General features: G+C 41.1%; 1 protein-coding gene across 1 annotated transcript in view; it reads left to right on the plus strand.

Moving 5' to 3' along the window:
- Window positions 1-22876, plus strand: part of crebbpb (CREB binding protein b) — a 144525-nt gene that overhangs the window by 51344 nt on the left and 70305 nt on the right. Inside the window, 1 exon segment of the mRNA XM_034190327.1 lies at window positions 9435-10060. Coding sequence (XP_034046218.1) covers window positions 9435-10060 — 626 coding nt within the window.

Here is a 22876-nt window from a genome sequence, read left to right on the forward strand (position 1 = left end):
GCGGCTTTCAGCCAGTCAATGGACAGCATTGATGGACATATTTGGACTTTTGAGTAAACTACATGAAAGTCTGTAAATATCCATAAATTTGCTGCATCATTGTTCAAGCCACAGTGTTCAAAACGTATTAAAAAAGTAGGGTCTTATAATCCCCCATTGAGAGGTTGACATCATGCTGCTGTGAAGTATTATCAGAGACGTTTTATAATTACAAGTACGAGTAAATGAATACGAGTTTGGGCCGATACCCGATACTGGTATCGGGATCGGTGCATTCCTACTGCAATTGTACAAAGACATCCTGGATGAAAACCTGCTCCAGAGCGCGCTTGACCTCAGACTGGGTTCATCTTTCAGCAGGACAATGACCCTTAGCACACAGCCAAGATATGAAAAGGAGTGTCTTCAGGACAGCTCTGTGAATGTTTGTGAGTGGCCCAGCCAGAGCCCAGACCTGAATCCAATTGAACATATCCGGAGAGATCTGAAAATGGCTGTGCACCGACGCTCCCCATCCAACCTGATGGCGATTGAGAGGTGCAGCAAAGCGGAATGGGAAAAAGTGCTCAAAGATTGGTGCACCAAGCTTGTGGCATCATATTCAAGAAGACTTGAGGCTGTAATTGCTGCTAAAGGTGCATCAACAAAGTATTGAGTAAAGGGTGTGAATACTAATGTACATGTGTTTTCGTAGATGTTTTTTTATATAGACATATATGCATTTTGTTCTTGCAAGACAGATAGCATGTAGTGCATGAGTGAACGTGGTGTGCGTGCGTGACCTTCACCTGCCCTTCCTGATCATCCTATAACATTTTATTTAAAGCTAACAGATAAGTTATCAGGAATGGCTGACCACCAAAACATAACAGACAAGGAAGGAAGGAAGACAGGTGGTGCCAGTAATAACTGTGAAGTGATGAAAAATGTGAGACAACAGAGGCAGAATGCCGCCCCGAAGCACAGGGGACAGGAAACGACCCCACACACAATGAATTTATTTTGTTGTGGAATAAGGCAGTAACATAACATAAAATGTGGGAAAAAGTGAAGTACTATCAGGGGTCGAAATAGTATGTGCATGTGCTAGTTTGTGCACGTATTATTTGAGCGGTGCATGTAATTTTATACTGCACTAGCACTGGTGCAAGTAATTTTATCCAAGTTTATCAACTATAAGCACCAGTAGAATGAACCAGTAAAGGAATAAATAAGGGGTCGAAATAGTATGTGCATGTGCTAGTTTGTGCACGTATTATTCGAGCGGTGCATGTAATTTTATACTGCACTAGCACTGGTGCAAGTAATTTTATCCAAGTTTATCAACTATAAGCACCAGTAGAATGAACCAGTAAAGGAATAAATAAGGGAAAAAAACAATTTCCAGTGTGTTGTCTTCATCTTCCCTGCGTTTTATGACTCTCACACACGGAGCGAGTTGCTGTGCTCTATTTGTTGTGGAAAGCTGACAAACGTTGCCAGCTGCGCCATCCCTGGGTTCGTGAGATGTTCCCAATTCGGGGAGTTTTATTATTTGCTGCTGCAGGAGCTCCAGTTTGAGGACCTCCTGTCCCATTCGCGCGTGCATATGTAAACTACGGAGCCCTGGAAGTGTCATTGCAAAATGTTTTGCATGTGGAGAGAATGTGCGCTCGTTTTATTAGAAATGGATGTGGTCAGGGTATATCATCATGGTTTGGGCGCACAAGGACATACGAGGTCTATTAGATAAGAAACCGACACTTTTATTTATTTTTTTTAACTATATGGATTTGAATGACGTGCGATTACACCAATCATGCTTGAACCCTTGTGCGCATGCGTGAGTTTTTTCATGCGTGTCAGTGACATCATTTCCCTGTGGGCAGGCCTTGAGTGAGATGTGGTTCAGCCCTCTCGGCTGAATTCCTTTGTTTCACACGCTGCTCGAGACGGCACGCGTTGCTTTATCAAAATTTTTTGTGGACCTGTGAGGAATATCCGAGTGGACACTATTCGAGAAATTTAGCTGGTTTTCGGTGAAAAGTTTAACGGCTGAGAGATTATGGGGTGTTTCTGTCGCTGTAAGGACTTCCCACGGAGCAGGACGTCGAGCAGCACTTCCAGGCGCCGTCGTCGGCCTGTTTCAACCTGAAAACATCCTAATTTAAGGCTTAATTCACCCAGGACGTCGTGAGAGAACAGAGAAGATTCAAAAGAGGCCGGCATGAGGACTTTATGTGGATATTCCAATGTTTAAGGACATTTTGTAATGAAAGACGTGCGCGCAAATTCGCCGAGTCCTCGGCGAATCTGTGTGTGCCGTGACAGGAAAAACACCTCCGTGTTGAAAACCATTTGTAAAATTCAGGCGGCTTTTGATGGCTTTCAACAAGTGAGTAACTGAGAAATTGTTTAACAGCTTGGGCATGTTCCAACTTGCCCGTTAAGGTTTCCAACGGAGGTGTTTATCCTGTCGCGACCCCCCGCGGTCGGGTCCGGCCCGACATGCGACTCTGCCCGCACGTTCTTTCATTACAAAATGTCCGTTAACAATGGAATGTCCGAATAAACTCCTCATGCCGACTTCTTCTGAAAGTTCTCTGTCCTCTGATGACTTACTGGGTCAACAGAGCCTGAAATGTGGAAGTTTTCAACTTGAAACGGTGAGACGCTGCCGCCTCGAAGTACAGATCGCCGTCAGGCACCATGGGCCGTCCTTAAAGCGACACTACCAGACCAAAATCTCTCATCAGCCGTTAAAATTTTTACCGAAAACCAGCTGAATTTATCGAACGGTGTCCACTCAGTTGTGCCTTACAGGTTTTGAAAAATTTTTTATCAAACAAAGCAGCAGTCTCTGAGCCATTCCTAAACAATGAAAAAATCGACGACAGGGTGGGTGACTCCTCACTCAAAGACTGCCCACAGGCGAATGACGTAACCGGCAGGCGTGAAAAAACTCTTGCATGCCCACGAGGGTTCAAGCATGTCTGATCACACGTGATTCAAATCCATATGGTTTTTGGAAAAAAATAATGAGACCTTGTATAGAGATTTCTGGCTACCCAGCATGGCATCATCTGGAGTTTAAGCACATTAAAAAGGATGCTGAAGGCGAAGCGTCTCCCCATCGTGAGGATGACAATTTAGCTAATATTATGAAGTTCATTTTGAACGAAAAGAAAACGTGCACACGTTTTATTAATTCAAGGGCTCAATTAAAGGAAAACGTGCGCACGTTTTATTTATTCAAGGGCTCAATTAAAGGAAAACGTGTATGAATTATCATGGCCATTAAAACGTGCGCACGAATTATCACGGCCAGGAAAATGTGCGCACGTTTTATTAATTTGAGAGCACGTTGGCTCAATTCAAAGAAAATGTGCGCACAAATTATCATGGCCAGAAAAAAAAAATCACTTTAAGTGACCTCTCCCAGGTTCCGTACGTTTGCGCGCGCACGTGAAAAAAAAAAAACTGATGCTGCTGCTCTCCCCTCCAACTCTCCCCAGAGAGGAAGAGTTTGACAATCAGAGGAGTTTTAAGGTTGATACAAGACTTTTGGTTGTGCAAGTAACTTTTTTGGTGCAAGTAATTTTTTTTGTTACTAGCACCAGTGCAAGTAGGTTAAAAAAATATATTTTGACCCCTGGCTATGAACTCTTTCTAGATGCACTATGTTTGTATGTATTTTGTGTGTCTGTGTGTGTGCGCACACTCTCTTTTTACTTTGGGGTGCCACAGTGTATCTGGTATGAATCCACTGCATATGGTATACAAAGGGCGACTTGCGAAGTTTTGAGCCTGACCCAGCGAAAGTAGGGACTGGTTGTCTACCTTTTGCCAACATTTCTCAACACTGCACCCAGTCAGTTAAAATTTCAAACACTCAAATGTTGGTTTCCCAGAATGCAGAGTGATTAACCATGCCCTACGTATCCTGGGTCAGGCTCAAAACTTCTCAATCACCCCTAGCACTTTGTAATAACTGAAAAAATTTCTGACACTGTGTTGGGTTCATTTATACCTCTCTTTCTGTCTGCAAAAGCTGAATACAAACACACATGGTGTGGCACATCACAGGTTTCTTCCTTGTTACTCTATGAATGTTTGTGGTTTTCATAAAAGCAGTACAGCAGATTAATGCAGCCCCAGCTTTACAAGTGTTAATGTGCCACTAATTTCAAACATCTTGAAGTAATCCAGTTTACAGTGAGGTCCATAATAAGTGATGTCCACAATGAGGACATTGACACAGCTGTTGTATTTTTTCCCCTGTACATTATTACAGTCAAGCTGAAATTAAACAATCAAGATGTGTAGGCTTTTAGCTTTAATTCAAGAGGTTTAACAAAAATATTGTATTAACTGTCAGGCTTTGCATTAGAGGTTTTGGGCATGGACTCCTGGGACACACTAGCTGTGATGCTGGTAATGCGTTACTCTAACTGCTTTTTTCAGTAATGAGTAATCTAACGTGTTAATCTTTTCAAATCAGTAATCACTTTAAAGTTATTTCTCCAAGTCACTGTGTGTTACTATTGTTTTGTATTGTGGGTTGATTGCACTATCAAAACCGCCCTGTGAGCAGGGGAAGTTTGGGGTTTGGTTGAATTGTCCACTTTGCCCACTTTCACTGAGCTGCCACCTTATCCTCCTCTGTGCAGTAGCTCTGAGTTGAAAAACAGTTGTCTGTCAAAGCGCTCGGAGCTATGGCTTTACAAAGACGTATTTATGCTTTTTTCCCCCCTTTATTTGAAACCCTGTGCTGCTGTGTGTCTTTGCTCAAAACAGATGATTGTATTATCAACAAATAATATATTTTTTCTTCACCCAATTGCACTTAATGTTTCTTTCTGAGGGTAACATGACATAAAAAATGCTGATAAACTTTATTACCTGTCAATCTGGTCGTGTTTTCAGCATAAATGTTATTTATTCTTCTGATCAGACACCAAGCCAGGGGTGAATCCATAGGGGAAGGGGCGTGGTTGGGTGGGTGGATCAGTGGGCTCCGCACAAGACCTCCAGATTAAAGGTCCACTTTTGAAGACATTTTTATGTCCACCAAGGATGTAATAAAATCATCTGCATTTATTTGTCTGTCTGTCTGTACATCTGTCTGTCTGTCTGTTAGCAGGATTACGTCAAAACTACTGCACAGGTTTTGACAAAATTTCACCACAGATAGAAAATAGGCCAGTGGTGTCCAACCTATTCCAGAAAGGGCCGAGAGGGTGCAGGTTTTCTTTGCAGCCACTGACTCCTCACAGATACATATTAGGCCATGGAAGACTCCATTAAATTTTGGAGTTGAACTGAATCCGGATTCTGGATCAAGATGTTAATTTATATATTCTTTAAAGGATTACGTCAAAACTACTTCACAGATTCTCACCAAATTGTCACCATGGGTACATATTAGGTCATGGAAGACTCCATTAAAGTTTGGAGGTGATCTGGATCAGAAATCTGGATTCTGGATCAAGATTTCATTTTGTTTAGGCTTTGAAGGATTTCTTCAAAACTACTTCAGATTTTCACCAAATTTGCACCACAGATAGACATTAGGCATGGAAGACTCCAATAAATTTTGGAGGTGATCCAGACCCGGATTGGCAGATGTCAGAAATCTGATTGCTCTTGTTTCATACTATTACTACTCCTCATACTACTTAGAATAATAATAATAATTATTATTATTATTATTATTTCAACAACTGAAATGTTTAGAAAGAATTTAAATGTTAGAAAAATATTTTAAAAGAATTATAAACAATGTTGGTTAGGAATTGTACAGTAGTGTTCAGAATAATAGTCGTGCTATGTAACTAAAAAGATTAATCCAGCTTTTGAGTATATTTCTTGTTGTTACGTGGGAAACAAGGTATCAGTAGATTCAGTAGATTGGGCTATTAGTAAAAAAAAAAAAGTAGAAAAGGGGGTGTTCACAATAACAGTAGTGTGGCATTCAGTCAGTGAGTTTGTCAATTTTGTGGAACAAACAGGTGTGAATCAGGTGTCCCCTATTTAAGGATGAAGCCATCACCTGTTGAACATGCTTTTCTCTTTGAAAGCCTGAGGAAAATGGGACATTCAAGACATTGTTCAGAAGAACAGTGTAGTTTGATTAGAAAGTTGATTGAAAACTTATACGCAGGTGCAAAAAATTATAGGCTGTTCATCTACAGTGATCTCCAATGCTTTAAAATGGACAAAAAAACACAGACGCATGGAAAAAAACGAAAAACAACCATCAAAGTCGATAGAAGAATAACCAGAATGGCAAAGGTTCACCCATTGATCAGCTCCACGATGATCAAAGACAGTCTGGAGTTACCTGTAAGTGCTGTGACAGTTAGAAGACACCTGTGTGAAGCTAATTTACTTGCAAGAATCCCCCACAAAGTCCCTCTGTTAAATAAGAGATGTGCAGAAGAGGCTACAATTTGCCAAAGAACACATCAACTGGCCTAAAGAGAAATGGAAGAATATTTTGTGGACTGATGAGAGTAAAATTGTTCTTTTTGGGTCCAAGGGCAGCAGACAGTTTGTGAGATGACCCACAAACTCTGAATTCAAGCCACAGTTCACAGTGAACACAGTGAAGCATGGTGGTGCAAGCATCATGATATGGGCATGTTTCTCCTACTATGGTGTTGGGCCTATATACTGCATACCAGGTATCATGGATCAGTTTGGATATGTCAAAATACTTGAAGAGGTCATGTTGCCTTATGCTGAAGAGGACATGCCTTTGAAATGGGTGTTTCAACAAGACAATGACCCCAAGCACACTAGTAAATGAGCAAAATCTTGGTTCCAAACCAACAAAATGAATGCCTCGCAGATGTGAAGAAATCATGAAAAACTGTGGTTATACAACTAAATACTAGTTTAGTGATTCACAGGATTGCTAAAAAAGCAGTTTGAACATAATAGTTTTGAGTTTGTAGCGTCAACAGCAGATGCTACTATTATTGTGAACACCCCCTTTTCTACTTTCTTTTACTAATAGCCCAATTTCATAGCCTTAAGAGTGTGCATATCATGAATGCTTGGTCTTGTTGGATTTGTGAGAATCTACTGAATCTACTGGTACCTTGTTTCCCATGTAACAATAAGAACTAAATTCAAAACCTGGATTAATCTTTTTAGTCACATAGCACTACTATTATTCTGAACACTACTGTAAGTTTTACCGTTACAGTGCTCTCAACAGTTAAATATGAGGTCAAGAAAGATGTCTATTTTTTATAGAACAAGTATTTATGTTCATTGAAGTCAAGAAATGGTGACTCTAAAGTGAGTATTGGCAAAACTGCTTATCATTTTCATGTTGAGGTGGTAGAAGGGTGTTGTCAGCAGCTACTGAAAGTAACTAAAAGTGATTAGTAATCTAACTTGGTTACTTTTAAAATTGAGTAGTCAGTAATGTAACTAAGTTACTTATTCAAGGAGTAATCAGTAATTGGATGACTTGTTCAAAGTAACTGAGGCAACACTGCACACTAGGTATTGAAAATGTGAGTCCCAAGGCCCAGCACCAAGTCCTAGCACCTCAAGGCAGCAAAACTGCCTTGCATGAGTGCCAAATTCAGTATACAGAGCTACTGATTTCAGGAGTCACTTAAATGAGCTACAGTGTGCTAAGAAAGGTGTGTCTAAGTTTATGTAGGCAATGTAAACAAAAGTAAATCCATGACATTGCAGGTCTTTTGAAATGAGACAGGCTTTTAATGTAGTAATTCTTTTTTTTCGCATTCAGAATTGGCTGGAAAATGGAAAAAACTCACGCATGTCGGTGACGTCATTTCCCTGTGGGCAGGCCTTGAGTGAGATGTGGTCCCGCCCTCTCGGCTGAATTCCTTTGTTTCACACGTTGCTCAAGAAGGCGCGCGTTGCTTTATCAAAAATTTTTCTGGACCTGTGAGGAATATCCGAGTGGACACTATTCGAGAAATTAAGATGGTTTTCTGTGAAAAGTTTAACGGCTGATGAGAGATTATGGGGTGTTTCTGTCGGTGTAAGGACTTCCCACGGAGCGGGACGTCGCGCAGCGCTTCCAGGCGACGTTGTCTGGCTGTTTCGAGCTGAAATCATCCTAATTTAAGGTTCTGTTGACCCAGGACGTCGTGAGAGAACAGAGAAGATTCAGAAGAGGCCGGCATGAGGAGTTTATGTGGACATTCCACTGTTAAAGGTCATTTTGTAATGAAAGAACGTGCGCGCAAATTCGCCGAGTCGTTTCCGTGACGACGACGCAAATCTGTGTGCGCCGCGACAGGAAAAACACCTCCGTGTTGAAAACCATTTGTAGAATTCAGGCGGCTTTTAATGGCTTTCAACAAGTGAGTAACTGAGAAATTGTTTAACAGCTTGGGCATGTTCCAACTTGCCCGTTAAGGTTTCCAACGGAGGTGTTTTTCCTGCCGCGACCTCCCGTGATCGGGTCCAGCCCGACATGCGACTCTGCCCGCACGTTCTTTCATTACAAAATGACCGTTAACAATGGAATGTCCGAATAAACTCCTCATGCCGACTTCTTCTGAAAGTTCTCTGTTCTCTGACGACTTACTGCGTCAACAGAGCCTGAAATGTGGAAGTTTTCAACTTGAAACGGCGAGACGCTGCCGCCTCGAAGCGCAGATCGCCATCAGGCGCCGTGGACCGTCCTTAAAGCGACACTACCAGACCAAAATCTCTCATCAGCCGTTAAAATTTTTACCGAAAACCAGCTGAATTTATTGAATGGTGTCCACTCAGTTGTGCCTTACAGTTTTGAAAATTTTTTTATCAAACAAAGCAACAGTCTCTGAGCCATTCCTAAACAATGAAAAAAATCGACGAGCGGGTGGACGACTCCTCACTCAAAGACTGCCCACAGGCGAATGACGTAACCGACAGGCGTGAAAAAACTCTTGCATGCCCACGAGGGTTCAAGCATGTCTGATGTAATCACACGTGATTCAAATCCATATGGTTTTTGAAAAAATAATAAGGTCGGATACTTTTCTAATAGACCTCGTATATTTACTAACTTATGGTAAATACCAATTTACAATAATAATTACGGACTATAAATGGTATGGTGCTGTAGGGTAAATCTTTCTGGAATAGGCAGTTCTCAGATGCAAGAAGGAATCTAGTAATGGAAGTCACCAAGACACGCATGGCAACTCGGAAGCAGTTATATGTTTCTGTGCTGTCATTGGGGAAAACTGCATAGTGCAGCAATTGTGTGTTGAATCACCAATTACTCAGATTCATGGTGGAGTGGAGCAGAGAAGGATTTTCCCAAAGTGGCTACGGATGACTTTGACAAATTATGTCTGAAATCATAAAAAAGTTCAAATTCATTGCAGTTTTAATTGTCCAGGCCTTTTGTTTGATGTTATTGAATGGAAGCATCTCAGTGATGACTAATTCATATATCCGCTTGTGTCTTTTAGATCTGTTTTCTCTGTTTGACCTGGAAAACGACCTTCCAGATGAGTTGATTCCAAATGGAGACTTGGCCCAGATGGGAATGCCATCTAATGGTGGCCCAGGAGGAGGAGGAGGTGGTTCTGGTCTGAACTCTGTGGTCCCTGATGCAGCTGCCAAGCACAAGCAGTTGTCTGAACTCCTGCGACCAGGAGGCTCCTCGATTCTCGGAAGTGGTCTCAACTCTGCCAGTCCCCAGCAGGGAAGCATGGTTGGTGCTGTGCTTGGTAAAAGCCCACTGGGACAGGGTTCACCTAATCACCAGTCTCCCCAGGCCCAGAAAGCAAATGCCGTCTCTGGACAAGGCACCAACAACACAGGCTTGAGCTTCAACCAGGCCATGTTGAACAGTGGGCAGGGTCATGGAGTGTTGGGCCAGACTGGTCAGATGATGAACGGGGCTCTGGGACCTGCAGGCCGTGGAAGACCTGGGCCAAGCATGCAGTACCAGGGCCAAGGCATGCAGGGGCCGCAGGTGGCTCCTGGACCTGGAGTTGGAGGCAGTGTGTTAGCAGAAACACTCACGCAAGGAGGGCCGCAGTTAGGTGCTCAAAGCACACTGAATGCTCAGCAAGCTGGATGCATGAACAAGGTGAGCTTTTAATAGTTTCACAGATCATTAAGGTATAACAGTTGCACATGATGTTGAAAGGCTCTTTGTTTTTAAGCAGGTTCTTTCATTTGTGGTTTTGCTCCACTCCCTGGTAGTTGAAGAGAATTATTCAAATTGTTTTGCAGTAAGGCTGCCACAAACGATTATTTTGATAATCGACTAGTCACCGATTAGTTGACTCATCAGATCATACGTAAATTGCTGCTTATCACACCAGCATGCAACTGTTATTTGCTTCCCGAGGTGTGCATGTTGTTGGCTCATCATCATTAATGTTAATGTTTACAGCCATCAATATGTTAGCGGCTAACTAGCCAATTAGCTTAACGAGGCGAGTGGCCCTCTTTCTCAGAATCAGCCACAATGTGCTTCCTGCTCAGATGCTCCTGAATCACAGTTGTACTGCCATGGAAGGCAAGCCCTGCCTTGCAAATTTTGCATTGCACATTTTTCTCTTTATTTTGGTAAAAATGCTCTATTGCCGGTGTCGCCGACCGAACGGTCCCCCTTAAAAATCAGTCCCCCCTGCCTTCACTGCACACGTGTAATTTTGGAGCGTTAGCAGCAGTTCAGATTATCGCCTCGTTTCTGCTTAAAACTGACTTTAGAATGATTTACTTTGTCATCTGATTGTTAATAATTACATTATTCCCTTTGATAGCTTTGGGTGGAGAGAGTCGGACTGAGACGTGCCACTATGCACTTTGATCGCTCCCCCATCTTTTATTGTGAAATAAGGATGAATTTATGTGGAAATGATTGTTGTACAAAAACTTCAGATATCTGTCGCTGAGATAAATGATGATTGAGTGCAGTTTTAAGCAGAAATGAGGCAATAATCTGTGAACTGCTGCTGCCGCTCTGAAATGACGCATACACACTGACGGCAGGGGGACCAATTTTTTAGGAGAGACCATTTGATCTGCGACACCGATGTTCTGTCGAGATGAACTGCCAATCAAGATGAGCTCCACCAATCAACTACGCATGCGCATCGCTCTCTACCCTGGACTTTTAACACTGTCAAGTTGAGCTACCCACTGAAGAAAACCCACGTAGGTTTTGTCTTTAAATAAAAATACAGTAATAAATGACTTCTCAATTTTAAAAGTAAAGATTTGCTTGTACATACTTGTCTTAAAAGCAGGTTATTGCTTTTGGATAACGGGGAGCTCAACTCAACAGGGGAACTCATCTCGATAGAACACCGGCTAGCCATGATATTGTTTGGGCATAACTTTGCCAGTGATATCACACCTGCCCCAGATTACCACTACTGCGCGTGTGCGTCAAGGACAGAGACAGTGGAAGATACAGCCACAGTTTTGAAAGAAAAACGAAGTGGAAAAAATAAACTGATGTTGATTATTAAATTCGTTGCAGACTATTTTGATAGTCAACATAATCTTGACAAGTCAACTAATTGTGGCAGTCCTGTTTTGCAGTTTGGTGTGAAACATGGACTTTGACTGAATTCTAGGGCATTTGGTACAGCTTGAACATCACCCTTTTGTACTAATTTTTACTGGGTTGTTGGAGCCCTTTCGTCATTCCATGCCAAAAACAATGGATAGTTATATTAATGACAATGGAAGATTTAGAAATTTTGAGGCAACTTATGAGCTAGGTGTGTGAATTTTTCAGTATCTCACGATTAGATTCCCATTCATGGTGTCACAATTTGATTCAGAATTGGTTTTCAAATCTCAATCAATTCAGTACATACAGCTAATAATTTCAGGACCTAGTCAAGTGTGTTGCAGTGCGATAACAAAGGTGCTTGATGGTATGACATACCCCAATTCCAATGAAGTTGGGGTGTTCTGTGAAATGTAAATAAAAACAGACTACAATAATTTGCAAATCCTTTTCAACCTATTCAGTTGAATACACCACAACGACAAGATATTTAATGTTCAAACTGATAGACTTTTGTTTTTTGTGCAAATATTTGCTCATTTTGAAATGGATGCCTAACCCTAATCACGTCTGTCATTTTATAAAGTGAAAATATCAGCTATATGTTTTAGTTTTAAAGTAATGCACTAATTTTGAAGGTTTTAGCATTTAGATACACATGCTGCATTGCATTATGGGTACATTAGTTTGCTGACGTCGGTGGTTGGCTGGTCGTTATATCACACAGTTACTGACACGTGTGGTGGGTTTTACAAATAAATCTGTATTTGTAAATATGTCATTTTTTTCCTTTGTAAAAAAAACAAACAGAATTTTCAGTTTTCAAATTGCCTTTAAGTCCTTCATCACTTTAGTGAATGTGTGGCTGCTCACACTGCAGTGTTTATGGCAGTATGAGCAGCCACACCCAGTCTTTTCTACTGTATATCTGGGTACCATATCTTTAACAACGTGCAAAGGGACCGATTCAGCAGTTGCTCTCCACCGTGCCCCTTTCTTATCGTACATGGTGCCTTTGGTAAATGATTCCACCACAGTAAGTAATAGTAATTTAAATTTCTTTTCAATTTATTTCATTTATATAGCACCAAATCACAACAAAGCTGCCTCAAGGTGCTTCACATAAGTAAGATCTAACCTTACCAACCCCTAGAGCAAGCACACAGGCGACAGTGGTAAGGAAAACTCCCTCTGATGATTTGAGGAAGAAGCCTCAAGCAGACCAGACTCAAAGGGGTGACCCTCTGCCTGGGCCATGCTACAGACACAGTTGACAATGCAAACATGCAGGAAATTCTTGGGAGTCCATGCTGGTGTACAGGACGGGAGGTTTTCAGAAAAAGACACTCAATCCCACTTCTGGATGGAGCCGCACTTCAAACAGAGAGGAAACAAAAACAGAATCAGGCAGCAGAAAGACAACAAATACAGTATAATTTGTCAGCATTAAGCAACAAGAAAAACATAAGAAATACTAAGGTGATCGCCGGCCACTAGCCTTAAGCTTCACTAAAAGTCACAGACTTTAGATAAAGTTGAGGCTGCAGCCCCCTATGTTTAGTATTAAAGTGAATTTAAAAGGGTAGGAAGCATAGTACCATACCATGCCAGTATGCTAGCCATATGACAGGGAAAATAAGTGCCTTTTAAGTCTGGACTTGAAAGTCTCTACAGAATCTGACTGTTTTATTGATGCAGGGAGATAATTCCACAAAGCAGGTACATGATAAGAGAAAGCTCTGTGACCCACAGACTTTTTATTCACCCTAGTCCTGTGCCCTGAGAACACAGAGCCCTGGCTGGTACATAGGGTTTAATTAGGTCAGCTAAGTAGGGAGGTGCAGAACCTTTTTAGCAGAACCTTAAAATCTGATCTCACAGGGACAGGAAGCCAGTGAAGCGATACCAAAATGGGTGTAATGTGGTCAGAGTTTCTGCTTCCTGTCAAAGGTCTGGCAGTAGCATTTTGAACCAATTCAAAACCCCTAATGCTGGACTGCGGTAAACCAGAAAATAGAACATTGCAGTAGTCCAATCTAGAAGAAACAAATGCATGAATCAGGGTCTCAGCATCAGCCAAAGACAGGATGAGATGAATCTTTGCTATATTTCATAGGTGGAAGAAAGCAGTCCTCATAATATCTCTTGCAGTGTCTGAGGCATGGACTTAATGAGTGACAAACAGTACTCTTCATCAGTCTGGCTCCAACTTTCTCTGATTGCTGTTGCCAGATCAGCTTTGCAGGTTGGAACCTTGTCATGGACCATTTTCTTCAACTTCCACCAAAGATTTTCAATTGGATTAAGATCCGGACTATTTGCAGGCCATGACATTGACCCTATGTCTTTTTGCAAGGAATGTTTTCACAGTTTTTGCTCTATGGCAAGATGCATTATCATCTTGAAAAATTATTTCATCATCCCCAAACATCCTTTCAATTGATGGGATAAGAAAATTGTCCAAAATATCAACGTAAACTTGTGCATTTATTGATGATGTAATGACAGCCATCTCCCCATTGCCTTTACCTGACATGCAGCCCCATATCATCAATGTCTGTGGAAATTTACATGTTCTCTTCAGGCAGTCATCTTTATAAATCTCATTGGAACGGCACCAAACAAAAGTTCACCTTGCCCAATGCAGATTCGAGATTCATCACTGAATATGACTTTCATCCAGTCATCCACAGTCCACGATTGCTTTTCCTTCGCCCATTGTAACCTTGTTTTTTCTGTTTAGATGTTAATGATGGCTTTTGTTTAGCTTTTCTGTATGTAAATCCTATTTCCTTTAGGCGGTTTCTTACAGTTCTGTCACAGACGTTGACTCCAGTTTCCTCCCATTCGTTCCTCATTTGTTTTGTTGTGCATTTTCAATTTTTGAGACATATTGCTTTAAGTTTTCTGTCTTGACGCTTTGATGTCTTCCTTGGTCTACCAGTATGTTTGCCCTTAACGTTCCCATGTTGTTTGTATTTGGTCCAGAGTTTAGACACAGCTGACTGTGAACAACCAACATCTTTTGCAACATTGCGTGATGATTTACCCTCTTTTAGGAGTTTGATAATCCTCTCCTTTGTTTCAATTGACATCTCTCGTGTTGGAGCCATGATTCATGTCAGTTCACTTGGTGCAACAGCTCTCCAAGGTGTGATCACTCCTTTTTAGATGCAGACTAACGAGCAGATCTGATTTGATGCAGGTGTTAATTTTGGGGATGAAAATTTACCGGGTATTCCATAATTTATTCCTCAGAATTGAGTGAGTCCATATTTTTTTCCCTCTGCTTGGTCTAAAAAAGTAACCGTTATTGACTGCCACAATTATTTTTCCTGATTTCTTATAGTGTTTCTTAAGGCCAGAAAGTTGCCATTTGAAATTACTTTAGTTTTGTGTGATGTCTGTGATCTGCTTTTTTTCTTCAAAATTAAACAACTGAATGAACATCCTCCAAGGCCGGTGATTCCATAATTATTGCCAGGGGTTGTAGGTAAAATCTTAGTGATGGCGCCCACCTCAATAGCAGGGTGTAGTGGCTGAGTTAAGGCATGCTGGATGTTTAACCTAATGTCCTCTATTTTCTTCTCAGAGTAATCCAAGAAATCTTGTGCTGTAAAAGGAGAGAGGGCTTACAAGTGGTTGTCCATGAATGTGTTGCCACTGTGTTGAACAAGAACTTTGAGTTATGCTTGTTTTTGTTGATCAAATCAGAGTAATAGGGCTGCTCTGTAGCCAGTAGTGCATGCTTATAGTCTAAGATAGCATCACGCTATGCTAGGTGGAATACTTCTCGTTAGACTTCTAACTTGGCTGGATGCCACTGGTTTAGATGCTGGAATGTTTATGCTGCTGCATTTTGTTGCAGTGGGCTTTAGACAAACTTTGCAGTGTTCAGTCACTTGTTCCACATCTGTCCCCCGACTCCCCGCAAACCCAAACCATTTCCAAATCACTGACAGTACTATTTTTTTCTTGGGAACAAACTTCTCGCATTCGTTACCAGAAGCCATGTTCTTGCTATGTGAAGGAAACCGTGCGGGGGAGCGGCTACGGAAGCTCCTGGGGGCAAAAGGTAACAAGAGGAGAGAAAAAAATAGAATTTGTTTTTAAATCGTCTACAACAAAAAACTTGAATTAATCGATAAAATCAATATGTTTCCCAGGCATACTTAAATGTATTGAAATTCATTGGTTTGCAGCCACGCAGAGTGATTTCTCTTTATCTCCACTGCTCGTAAACTCGTAAAGCAGGCATCTCCCCGATGAGTCAGCATGTAAGATTCGCATGTCATTGGTCTGATTAACTGTCACACAAAAAATAAAGTGCTGCTATTGGTGGAATATCTGACATCACGCAAAGGTTTAATAGCACCATTTCTACATGGAAAGTTCACAAACACCTTCAGCTGGCTCTCTGCTCACATGAATTGTGAGGAAGTGCAAGTGTGTGCAAGTCTGTCCAGACCTGGTTGCACCGGAGTTTTGTGCTTGGCAGAAGCACGGAGAACTTTCCCCTTTTGCTTCGGCAGATTTAGACAGATTTGTGAACAATATTTGAGAGAAATAGGTTTTTTGTGTATATAGAAAATGTTTTAGATCTTTGAAATCAGCTCACGAAAAATGGAAGCAAAAATAAGTGTTCAGTGGTGAAGGCCCTTCATCATCAAAGTTGACCTAGACATTTAGGCAATGTATCCTTGCTCCCAGTTCGGTACAGTTAACGTATTTCTATGAAGAGTTATTGGGGAGTACGGCATTCTGGATATTTTTGGCCCTATGATCCTCAGAATAAGGTCAAAATCACTCATTATTGAACTTGCCCTAGAGCTTAAAGGGACACATCTTTATTACAAATTTGACAAACCTGTCTGAATTTCTTGGAAAGTTAACAGGAGTACAGTCTTCTTCACACACAGACACTAGTTTTGGCTCCAGTGTTGAGTATTTGGTCAAGGTCACGTATCGTTGAACTTCACCTCGACCTTCAAGGGATGCATCCCTGCTGAAAATGTGGTAAACCTATGTGAAATCTATGAAAAGGTATAGAGTGTACACTCTTTTGGATGGACAGACATTTCTGTCCTTCCATCAGAGCAACGGGAGACTAAATGCATGTTTTTTACATTCTAAATTAGGAGTGTGTGACCAAATTAATTAATTCATTTTCTGCCACTTATCTGGATCGTGGTTGTGGTGATAACAGCCCAAGAACCTCAGCACACACTTCCCTATCCTAGCTAAATTTTAAAATTCAGAATTTCTTATAGGTTAAAGTTTAATATTTACAAAAGCAATATATACAAGTTAGGGTGGTGTTTTATTTTTTTTTTTTAGGCTACCATGCCAAATGAGTTTGAAAATGGCATGTTATGTACACTGTGTACAGTGCAAAAAAACTACATCAAGAAATTACATTAATCAACATGAATCAAAAAATTACCAACATATATTCTGATTTTGAAGGTACAGTGTAACAGATTGTGTGTGTGTGTGTGTTTTCCTTTCCCAAATGTCCGTGTGACGGGTGTTTGTGGTTTCACAGGAAACTAAGGGGAAACGACTATGCTAGTTTGTATCAATTTATTTCAACAGACATTGCCACATGGAACAGCCCTTCCTTTGTAATGTAGATACATGCAACCTTTGTGCCAAATTCTATTTCTTTTGATCGTATTACACATCTTTGTGGACTTTTTATTACGTCTGTTAATGAAATAAATTGTTTACATCATAGTGGGGCACCAGGACTGCATTTGCGAGGTCTGTGGGGAAAGAAGAAGATGGAGTTAAAGTGCAAGTAGTGTTAATGTGTTGGCCTGTGGTTAGATGCTAAAATGGTTGGATGTGACAAATATCTTACTTGTCTTGTATAGATGGTATTAGAACTATACTGCCAGTGCAGCATAGCAATACCATGGCTTTTCAGTCATGTGCGTAAGTAATTCTACAGTGTATTTTTGCATCTATACACAACCACAGTGGAAGTGGAATGAAAGAATCAAGATGTTATTGTAGTTTAGCAGCATGGTGGCTTAGTGGTTAGCACTGGTGTTTCACAGCAAAAAGGTCATGGGATTGATTCCCGGCCTTTGTGTGGAGTTTGCATGTTCTCCCTGTGTATGGGTGGGTTTCCTCCGGTACTCCGGTTTCCTCCGACAATCAAAAACATTTCAACTTACTTTCATTTATATAGCGCCAAATCACAACAAAGTTGTCTAAAGGTGCTTCACACAAGTAAAGTCTAATCTTACCAACTCCTAGAGCAAGCACACAGGCAACAGTGGTAAGGAAAAACTCCCTCTGATGATTTGAGGAAGAATCCTCAAGCAGAACAGGTTCAAAGGGGTGACCCTCTGCTTGGGCCATGCTACCAACACAATATAGGAAATTTTGGGAGATTTTGGGAGTCCATGCTGGTGCACAAGAAGGCAAGAAGGGAGGCCTGCAGAAGAAAAACACTCACTCCCATCTCTGAATGGAGCCACACCTTAAACAGAGGATAAAAAAAAACAATCAGGTGGCAGAAAGACACCAAATACAGTATAATTTATCAGCATTTAGCAACAACAAAAACAGAAGAAATACTAAGGTGATCACCGGCCACTAGCCCTAAGCTTTACTGAAAGACCCAGACTTTAGGTAAAGTTGAGGCTGTAGCCTGCTCTATTTACTAATAAAATTAAAATGGTAGGAAGTCTAGTAACATACTATGCCAGTATGCTAGCCATACGAAAGGGAAAATGAGTGCTTCTTAATCTGGACTTGAAAGTCTCTACAGAATCTGACTGTTTTGTTGATGCCGGGAGATCATTCCACAAACCAGGTACAAGATAAGAGAAAGCAGATCAAATCACAATCAAAAACATTCTTATTTAGGGTCTGCGGCCTCATGTACAAAGCGTGCTTATGCACAAAAACCTGGTGTTCGACCGTCTCCACGTTCAAATGTATCAAAAGTGACGTGAGCGTGGAAATGTGTGGTGCGTCACTCAAAAATCCAGGCTGGCATATGCATGTTTCTGTAGTTATTGTTCCACTGTGGACATTTAAAGGTAATGCAGGGAACTGTTAATAGTGTGAAAACTAGAAGTCATCAGAGTGATGTGCACATCAGAGACACACTGATGAACATTTAACACATCGTGTTTGCAATTATATGGATGGATATAAAACCAAGCGCAAAGTGATGCGTAAAATGGCACAAACAATGGCTGTGTTAGCTTGTCAAAGCACCTTGCAAATGGTGCAACCCGACGTGAGCATGTAGTCGGGGAATGCAAGGATTTACTTGCAAATGACGATTTCGATTACCAAGGTCACTATTACTGGAGGTGCGCACAGAACTGCGGCCAGCCCAGAGTGCAATTCGGCAAGGAGCCAGGGGTTGTCTTGCCACACAAGGTGTTGACCACGCTGGTCTTCCTGGCATCAGGGGCTGGTCGGTCAGGCATGTACCAATCAACCTTGCACCAAGCCATGCCAGCTGTGTGGAACGCAATTATCCAAATCTCATCCAACATTACAGCGCATTTTGCAGCGAGAGCCGGTTTCCCAAATGTAATCGGAGCTATTAACTGCATACATGTTGCTATAAAGGTGCCATCATGTGATGAATTTTTCTGTTAATAGGAAACATTTTCATTCCATCAATATTCAAATCATTTACACAACCCACGCATTTGCAATTATATGGATGGATATAAAAAGCACATGCAAAGTGATTGCGTAAAATGTCGCTAACGGTGGCTATGTTAAAATAGTTTATTTGTGTAATCGTTCTGAACAAAACCAGCGCGGACACATTTGGGCATATGCGCATTCAAATATGTTATATTATTAATGTCATTTTTTACATTTTTGCTTGATGGCGAGCTGCAGAGCTTCTTAACAGGCGTCCTGAGTTCAGTATTTGCCAATAAATGGCGTGTTGTAAATTGTGAATGTCACACAGTCAGCAGAGGCACGCCTCACTTTTTAACATCAGGTGTGGCGCGCTGTCTGCGTGTCACCCTCACACACTCGCGCTCTGTTGCTCCCACAAACATTTTTCGTTTTATGATTAATCCGTTTACAGCGTACTGAATAAACTGTCCCTGCACGTCTCCACGTAATTTCCAGTCATGTATAGTATAATTTCTTTCCTGTGTTCATGTTGTCTGATGTGATGTCGTGGGAAATCCCTGCTCCAAAGGCCTATTTACCTGAAATTGCATATTTAAATAGGGTGTGGCCAAGGAGAAGTTTGGTTCCACACTCAATTCCATGTTCAGTGGGATGTACAAACGGAACATGCGTGAATTCATGCCTGTGCACACTGTTATACATCTGAATATATTTGTGCTTACGCCAGATTCAGGGTTTTGGCGTACGCCAACTTTTAGTAGAAAGTCCACACAAGTCTTTGTACATGGGGGCCCTGCTCCTTTCTCTGCCCCTGACCAAGGCTGCGTCTACATCTGGAGTTGGTCCCCGGGCGTCAGACTGTGGCTGCCCACTGCTCCTAGTGGTTGGATCGTGTCTAACTGTAGTTAGGATGGGTTAAATGCAGAGGACAAATTTCGTTGTATGTATGTGCAATGACAATAAAAGCTCTGTTTAGACTTTCACATTTAATTGATGGGGTTTAATAAAGTCACAACCATTTTGGATTATGCCCCTTTTGTATATTACATCTGCATTTTCAGACCCCATAAGTAATTGGACAATGTTACAGCCAGTTTTCTTTAAATACGGACATGTCAATTGATCGCAAATCTGTGAAATTTCACATCATGTTAAAGTATCAATTTTTACATCCCACATGAGTCGTACAGATTCTATAGGCCATCAAGGTTCATGCTAGGTCACAACACGCGGCAGTGATGCATCAAAATGCAAAATGTCGCATTGGTTCCCACAACAGAAGTGTCCAGTGCCACATGTATAAATAAGTTTAAAAGCCCCTCCATGTGGCAACCAGTTGGTCACCAATTTTGTGCTTTGGCTGTATAAAATAAAACCTGTGCCATGTCATTTCATAGCTGATGACGCATGTGCTCTCAGAACTTGGCTAATGATACCATTCTCTCATCGCTCCCAGAATCACAGAGAAATTATCTACAGCTACAGGTTATCTTGTGCTTGTTGTGTGGTGGAGAATGCATTTGGATTCTTGTCTCAAAGGTAGTTCTAATATATATTGTAATGGAATGGTAAAACATTTGCATTTTCATTCCTTCTTATAAGTTAGATGATGTATTTGTAATGTTATGTTTGTTATAGGTGTAACCTCTCTTCATAATCAAATTTCAGGTTCAACCCTAACCAAGCATGCAGTGAAATGCAGTGTTTTCAAATAGGTTGCACAATATTCACGATGAGTTCCCGCAAGTGGCATGCAGCCATGCACAGTTCACACAGAGTTTACAACATTTTACGGCGACTTTACTCATTGGCACGCAGGATTTGGTAACAGTGCGGGAATCAGATTTATGCAAGTGTCAAGGGGCCTTAAGGCTTCTGTGAGACTGTAGTATCCTCTTGCATAGTCACACTTCTTAGTAATACGCAAAGATCAGCAGGTTGGAAAACCGTGTGTGTGAGACAGAGATGCAGGCCATGCTCACTTCTGAAGGGAGGGCAGTGACAGATGAGCATTTGTGTGTCTGTCCATGGAGGGGGGAGGGGCAGGCAACAGCCCTGCTCAGACTTTGCATGTGTTGGTCTTTTTTTTTTTTTTTTTTTTCTTCCTCCCTGCCTATCATTCCTCTCTATTTGCTGGGCTGCTCCTCCTCCGTCTCTTACAACGCTGCTGACCGCTAGGAACCTCCACAGCAAAGCAGGCTGTGAGCTCAGTTACAGTATAGAAAAATGGTAAAGGCAGTGGATGCATGTCACGGAACATCAGAGATGGGAATTATGATCTTGTGAGGATCTAACAAGAAAGCTAAGTATTTTGTTTTGAAGGCCAGATGTCAAAAAGAAGGATGCTTGTCTCTTGGGTTTGTGGCTACTTCAATTGTAGCAATTTATTTAAAGTATTGATGGCAGTTCATCAGTTTACTGGTTGACTTGAGGTGCATGTTTCAATACTGTTTATGCTCATTGTGCTTTCTATACTGAAGCAGCAATGAGAAAATGAACCAAAGCCAACATGCAGTTATATTTCTTTCATCAAATGCCAGATTTGCTTCTTCCCCCAGGTAAGGGTCAAGACATGGGCAGAAATGAATAATATGTCATCATGTAAACTTTAGGCAAAAGAGTAAAACAAATAACAGACTTGTAATCAAAAATTAAAATATTTGAGTGCATACGTGTTTGAGTATGAAGGGCTATGAAAACAGCAGATCAGAGGAATTCCACTGATTTCATCATGGAGAGGAGGGGTGGGTGTTAGTGTTTTACTCTGTAATCGTGATCGTCACAAAGTTTTTAAAATGCCTATTGCAAAGGATTTTTTTATTTTTTTTTTTTTACTACATCGTGCAAGTTTTATAAATCCGCGGACATTGATCTGTATAACAGATACAAATGAGTTGTACGCGGCGTTCCATGGATAAAAATGCCTCACTCAAAGCGTGGCAGTTACGACAGTTGTCGTAAAGCGGGACTGGTTTGTTGCTGCGGTGCCGCTCTGTGACTGCTGCCAAATGTAGCAAGTGGACGTCGGATACTTTTACAGCTGTCAACTTTTTAAAAGAAGAATTTTGCGGCATGTCTGTCACGGAGCGACGTCGGACAGAGAGAAGATAGCAAGAAAGACAGAAAAAGTTAAAAGGGCTCAAGAATCCATGGAATCACACTGGCTTGAATTGAATTCATGAACACATCCGAAAGATCTAGACTTTCATTGACTTTGAATAGATTTGCAGGAATTTACACAATATAAGTGACTTTTTATTAATGTAGACTTTCTTTCATTGGAAAAGACACTGTGGCTTTGAATGGATTTACAGGAATTTTCACAAAAATAAAGTGACTTTTTACTATGAGGTATGTTATTGATATTTTACCATGATTTTCAAAATATTCTACAAGCTTTAGCTGTGGTTTTGAAATGCTTTAACAGTCTTTTCAGTCTTAATGAATTTCATGTAGTTTAATTGTTCTGAGTTAATGCATAATTTGGTTAATGCATAATTTGGTTTACAATTAAAAGGGAAATCATTCCAGGTCCTACTTCCATGTCATATTCTATTATTTCAACATTATCATTGACCGTTCAAATGAAAGGTTGAATCTAGACTTCTTTAAATATACACTTCTTTTGAGATTTTTTTTCTTCAAGGAGATGCTGAAAATTTATCATTAGATACTAAATTAATTTGTTTTTTGAGGCCCCGTGTGCCCTGGACCCCGGTTCCTGGGAGAATGCACTCCCCAGGCCCCTGG

The sequence above is a fragment of the Thalassophryne amazonica genome, chromosome 16 (genome assembly GCF_902500255.1).
Source record: "Thalassophryne amazonica chromosome 16, fThaAma1.1, whole genome shotgun sequence".
Lineage (NCBI taxonomy): Eukaryota > Metazoa > Chordata > Actinopteri > Batrachoidiformes > Batrachoididae > Thalassophryne > Thalassophryne amazonica.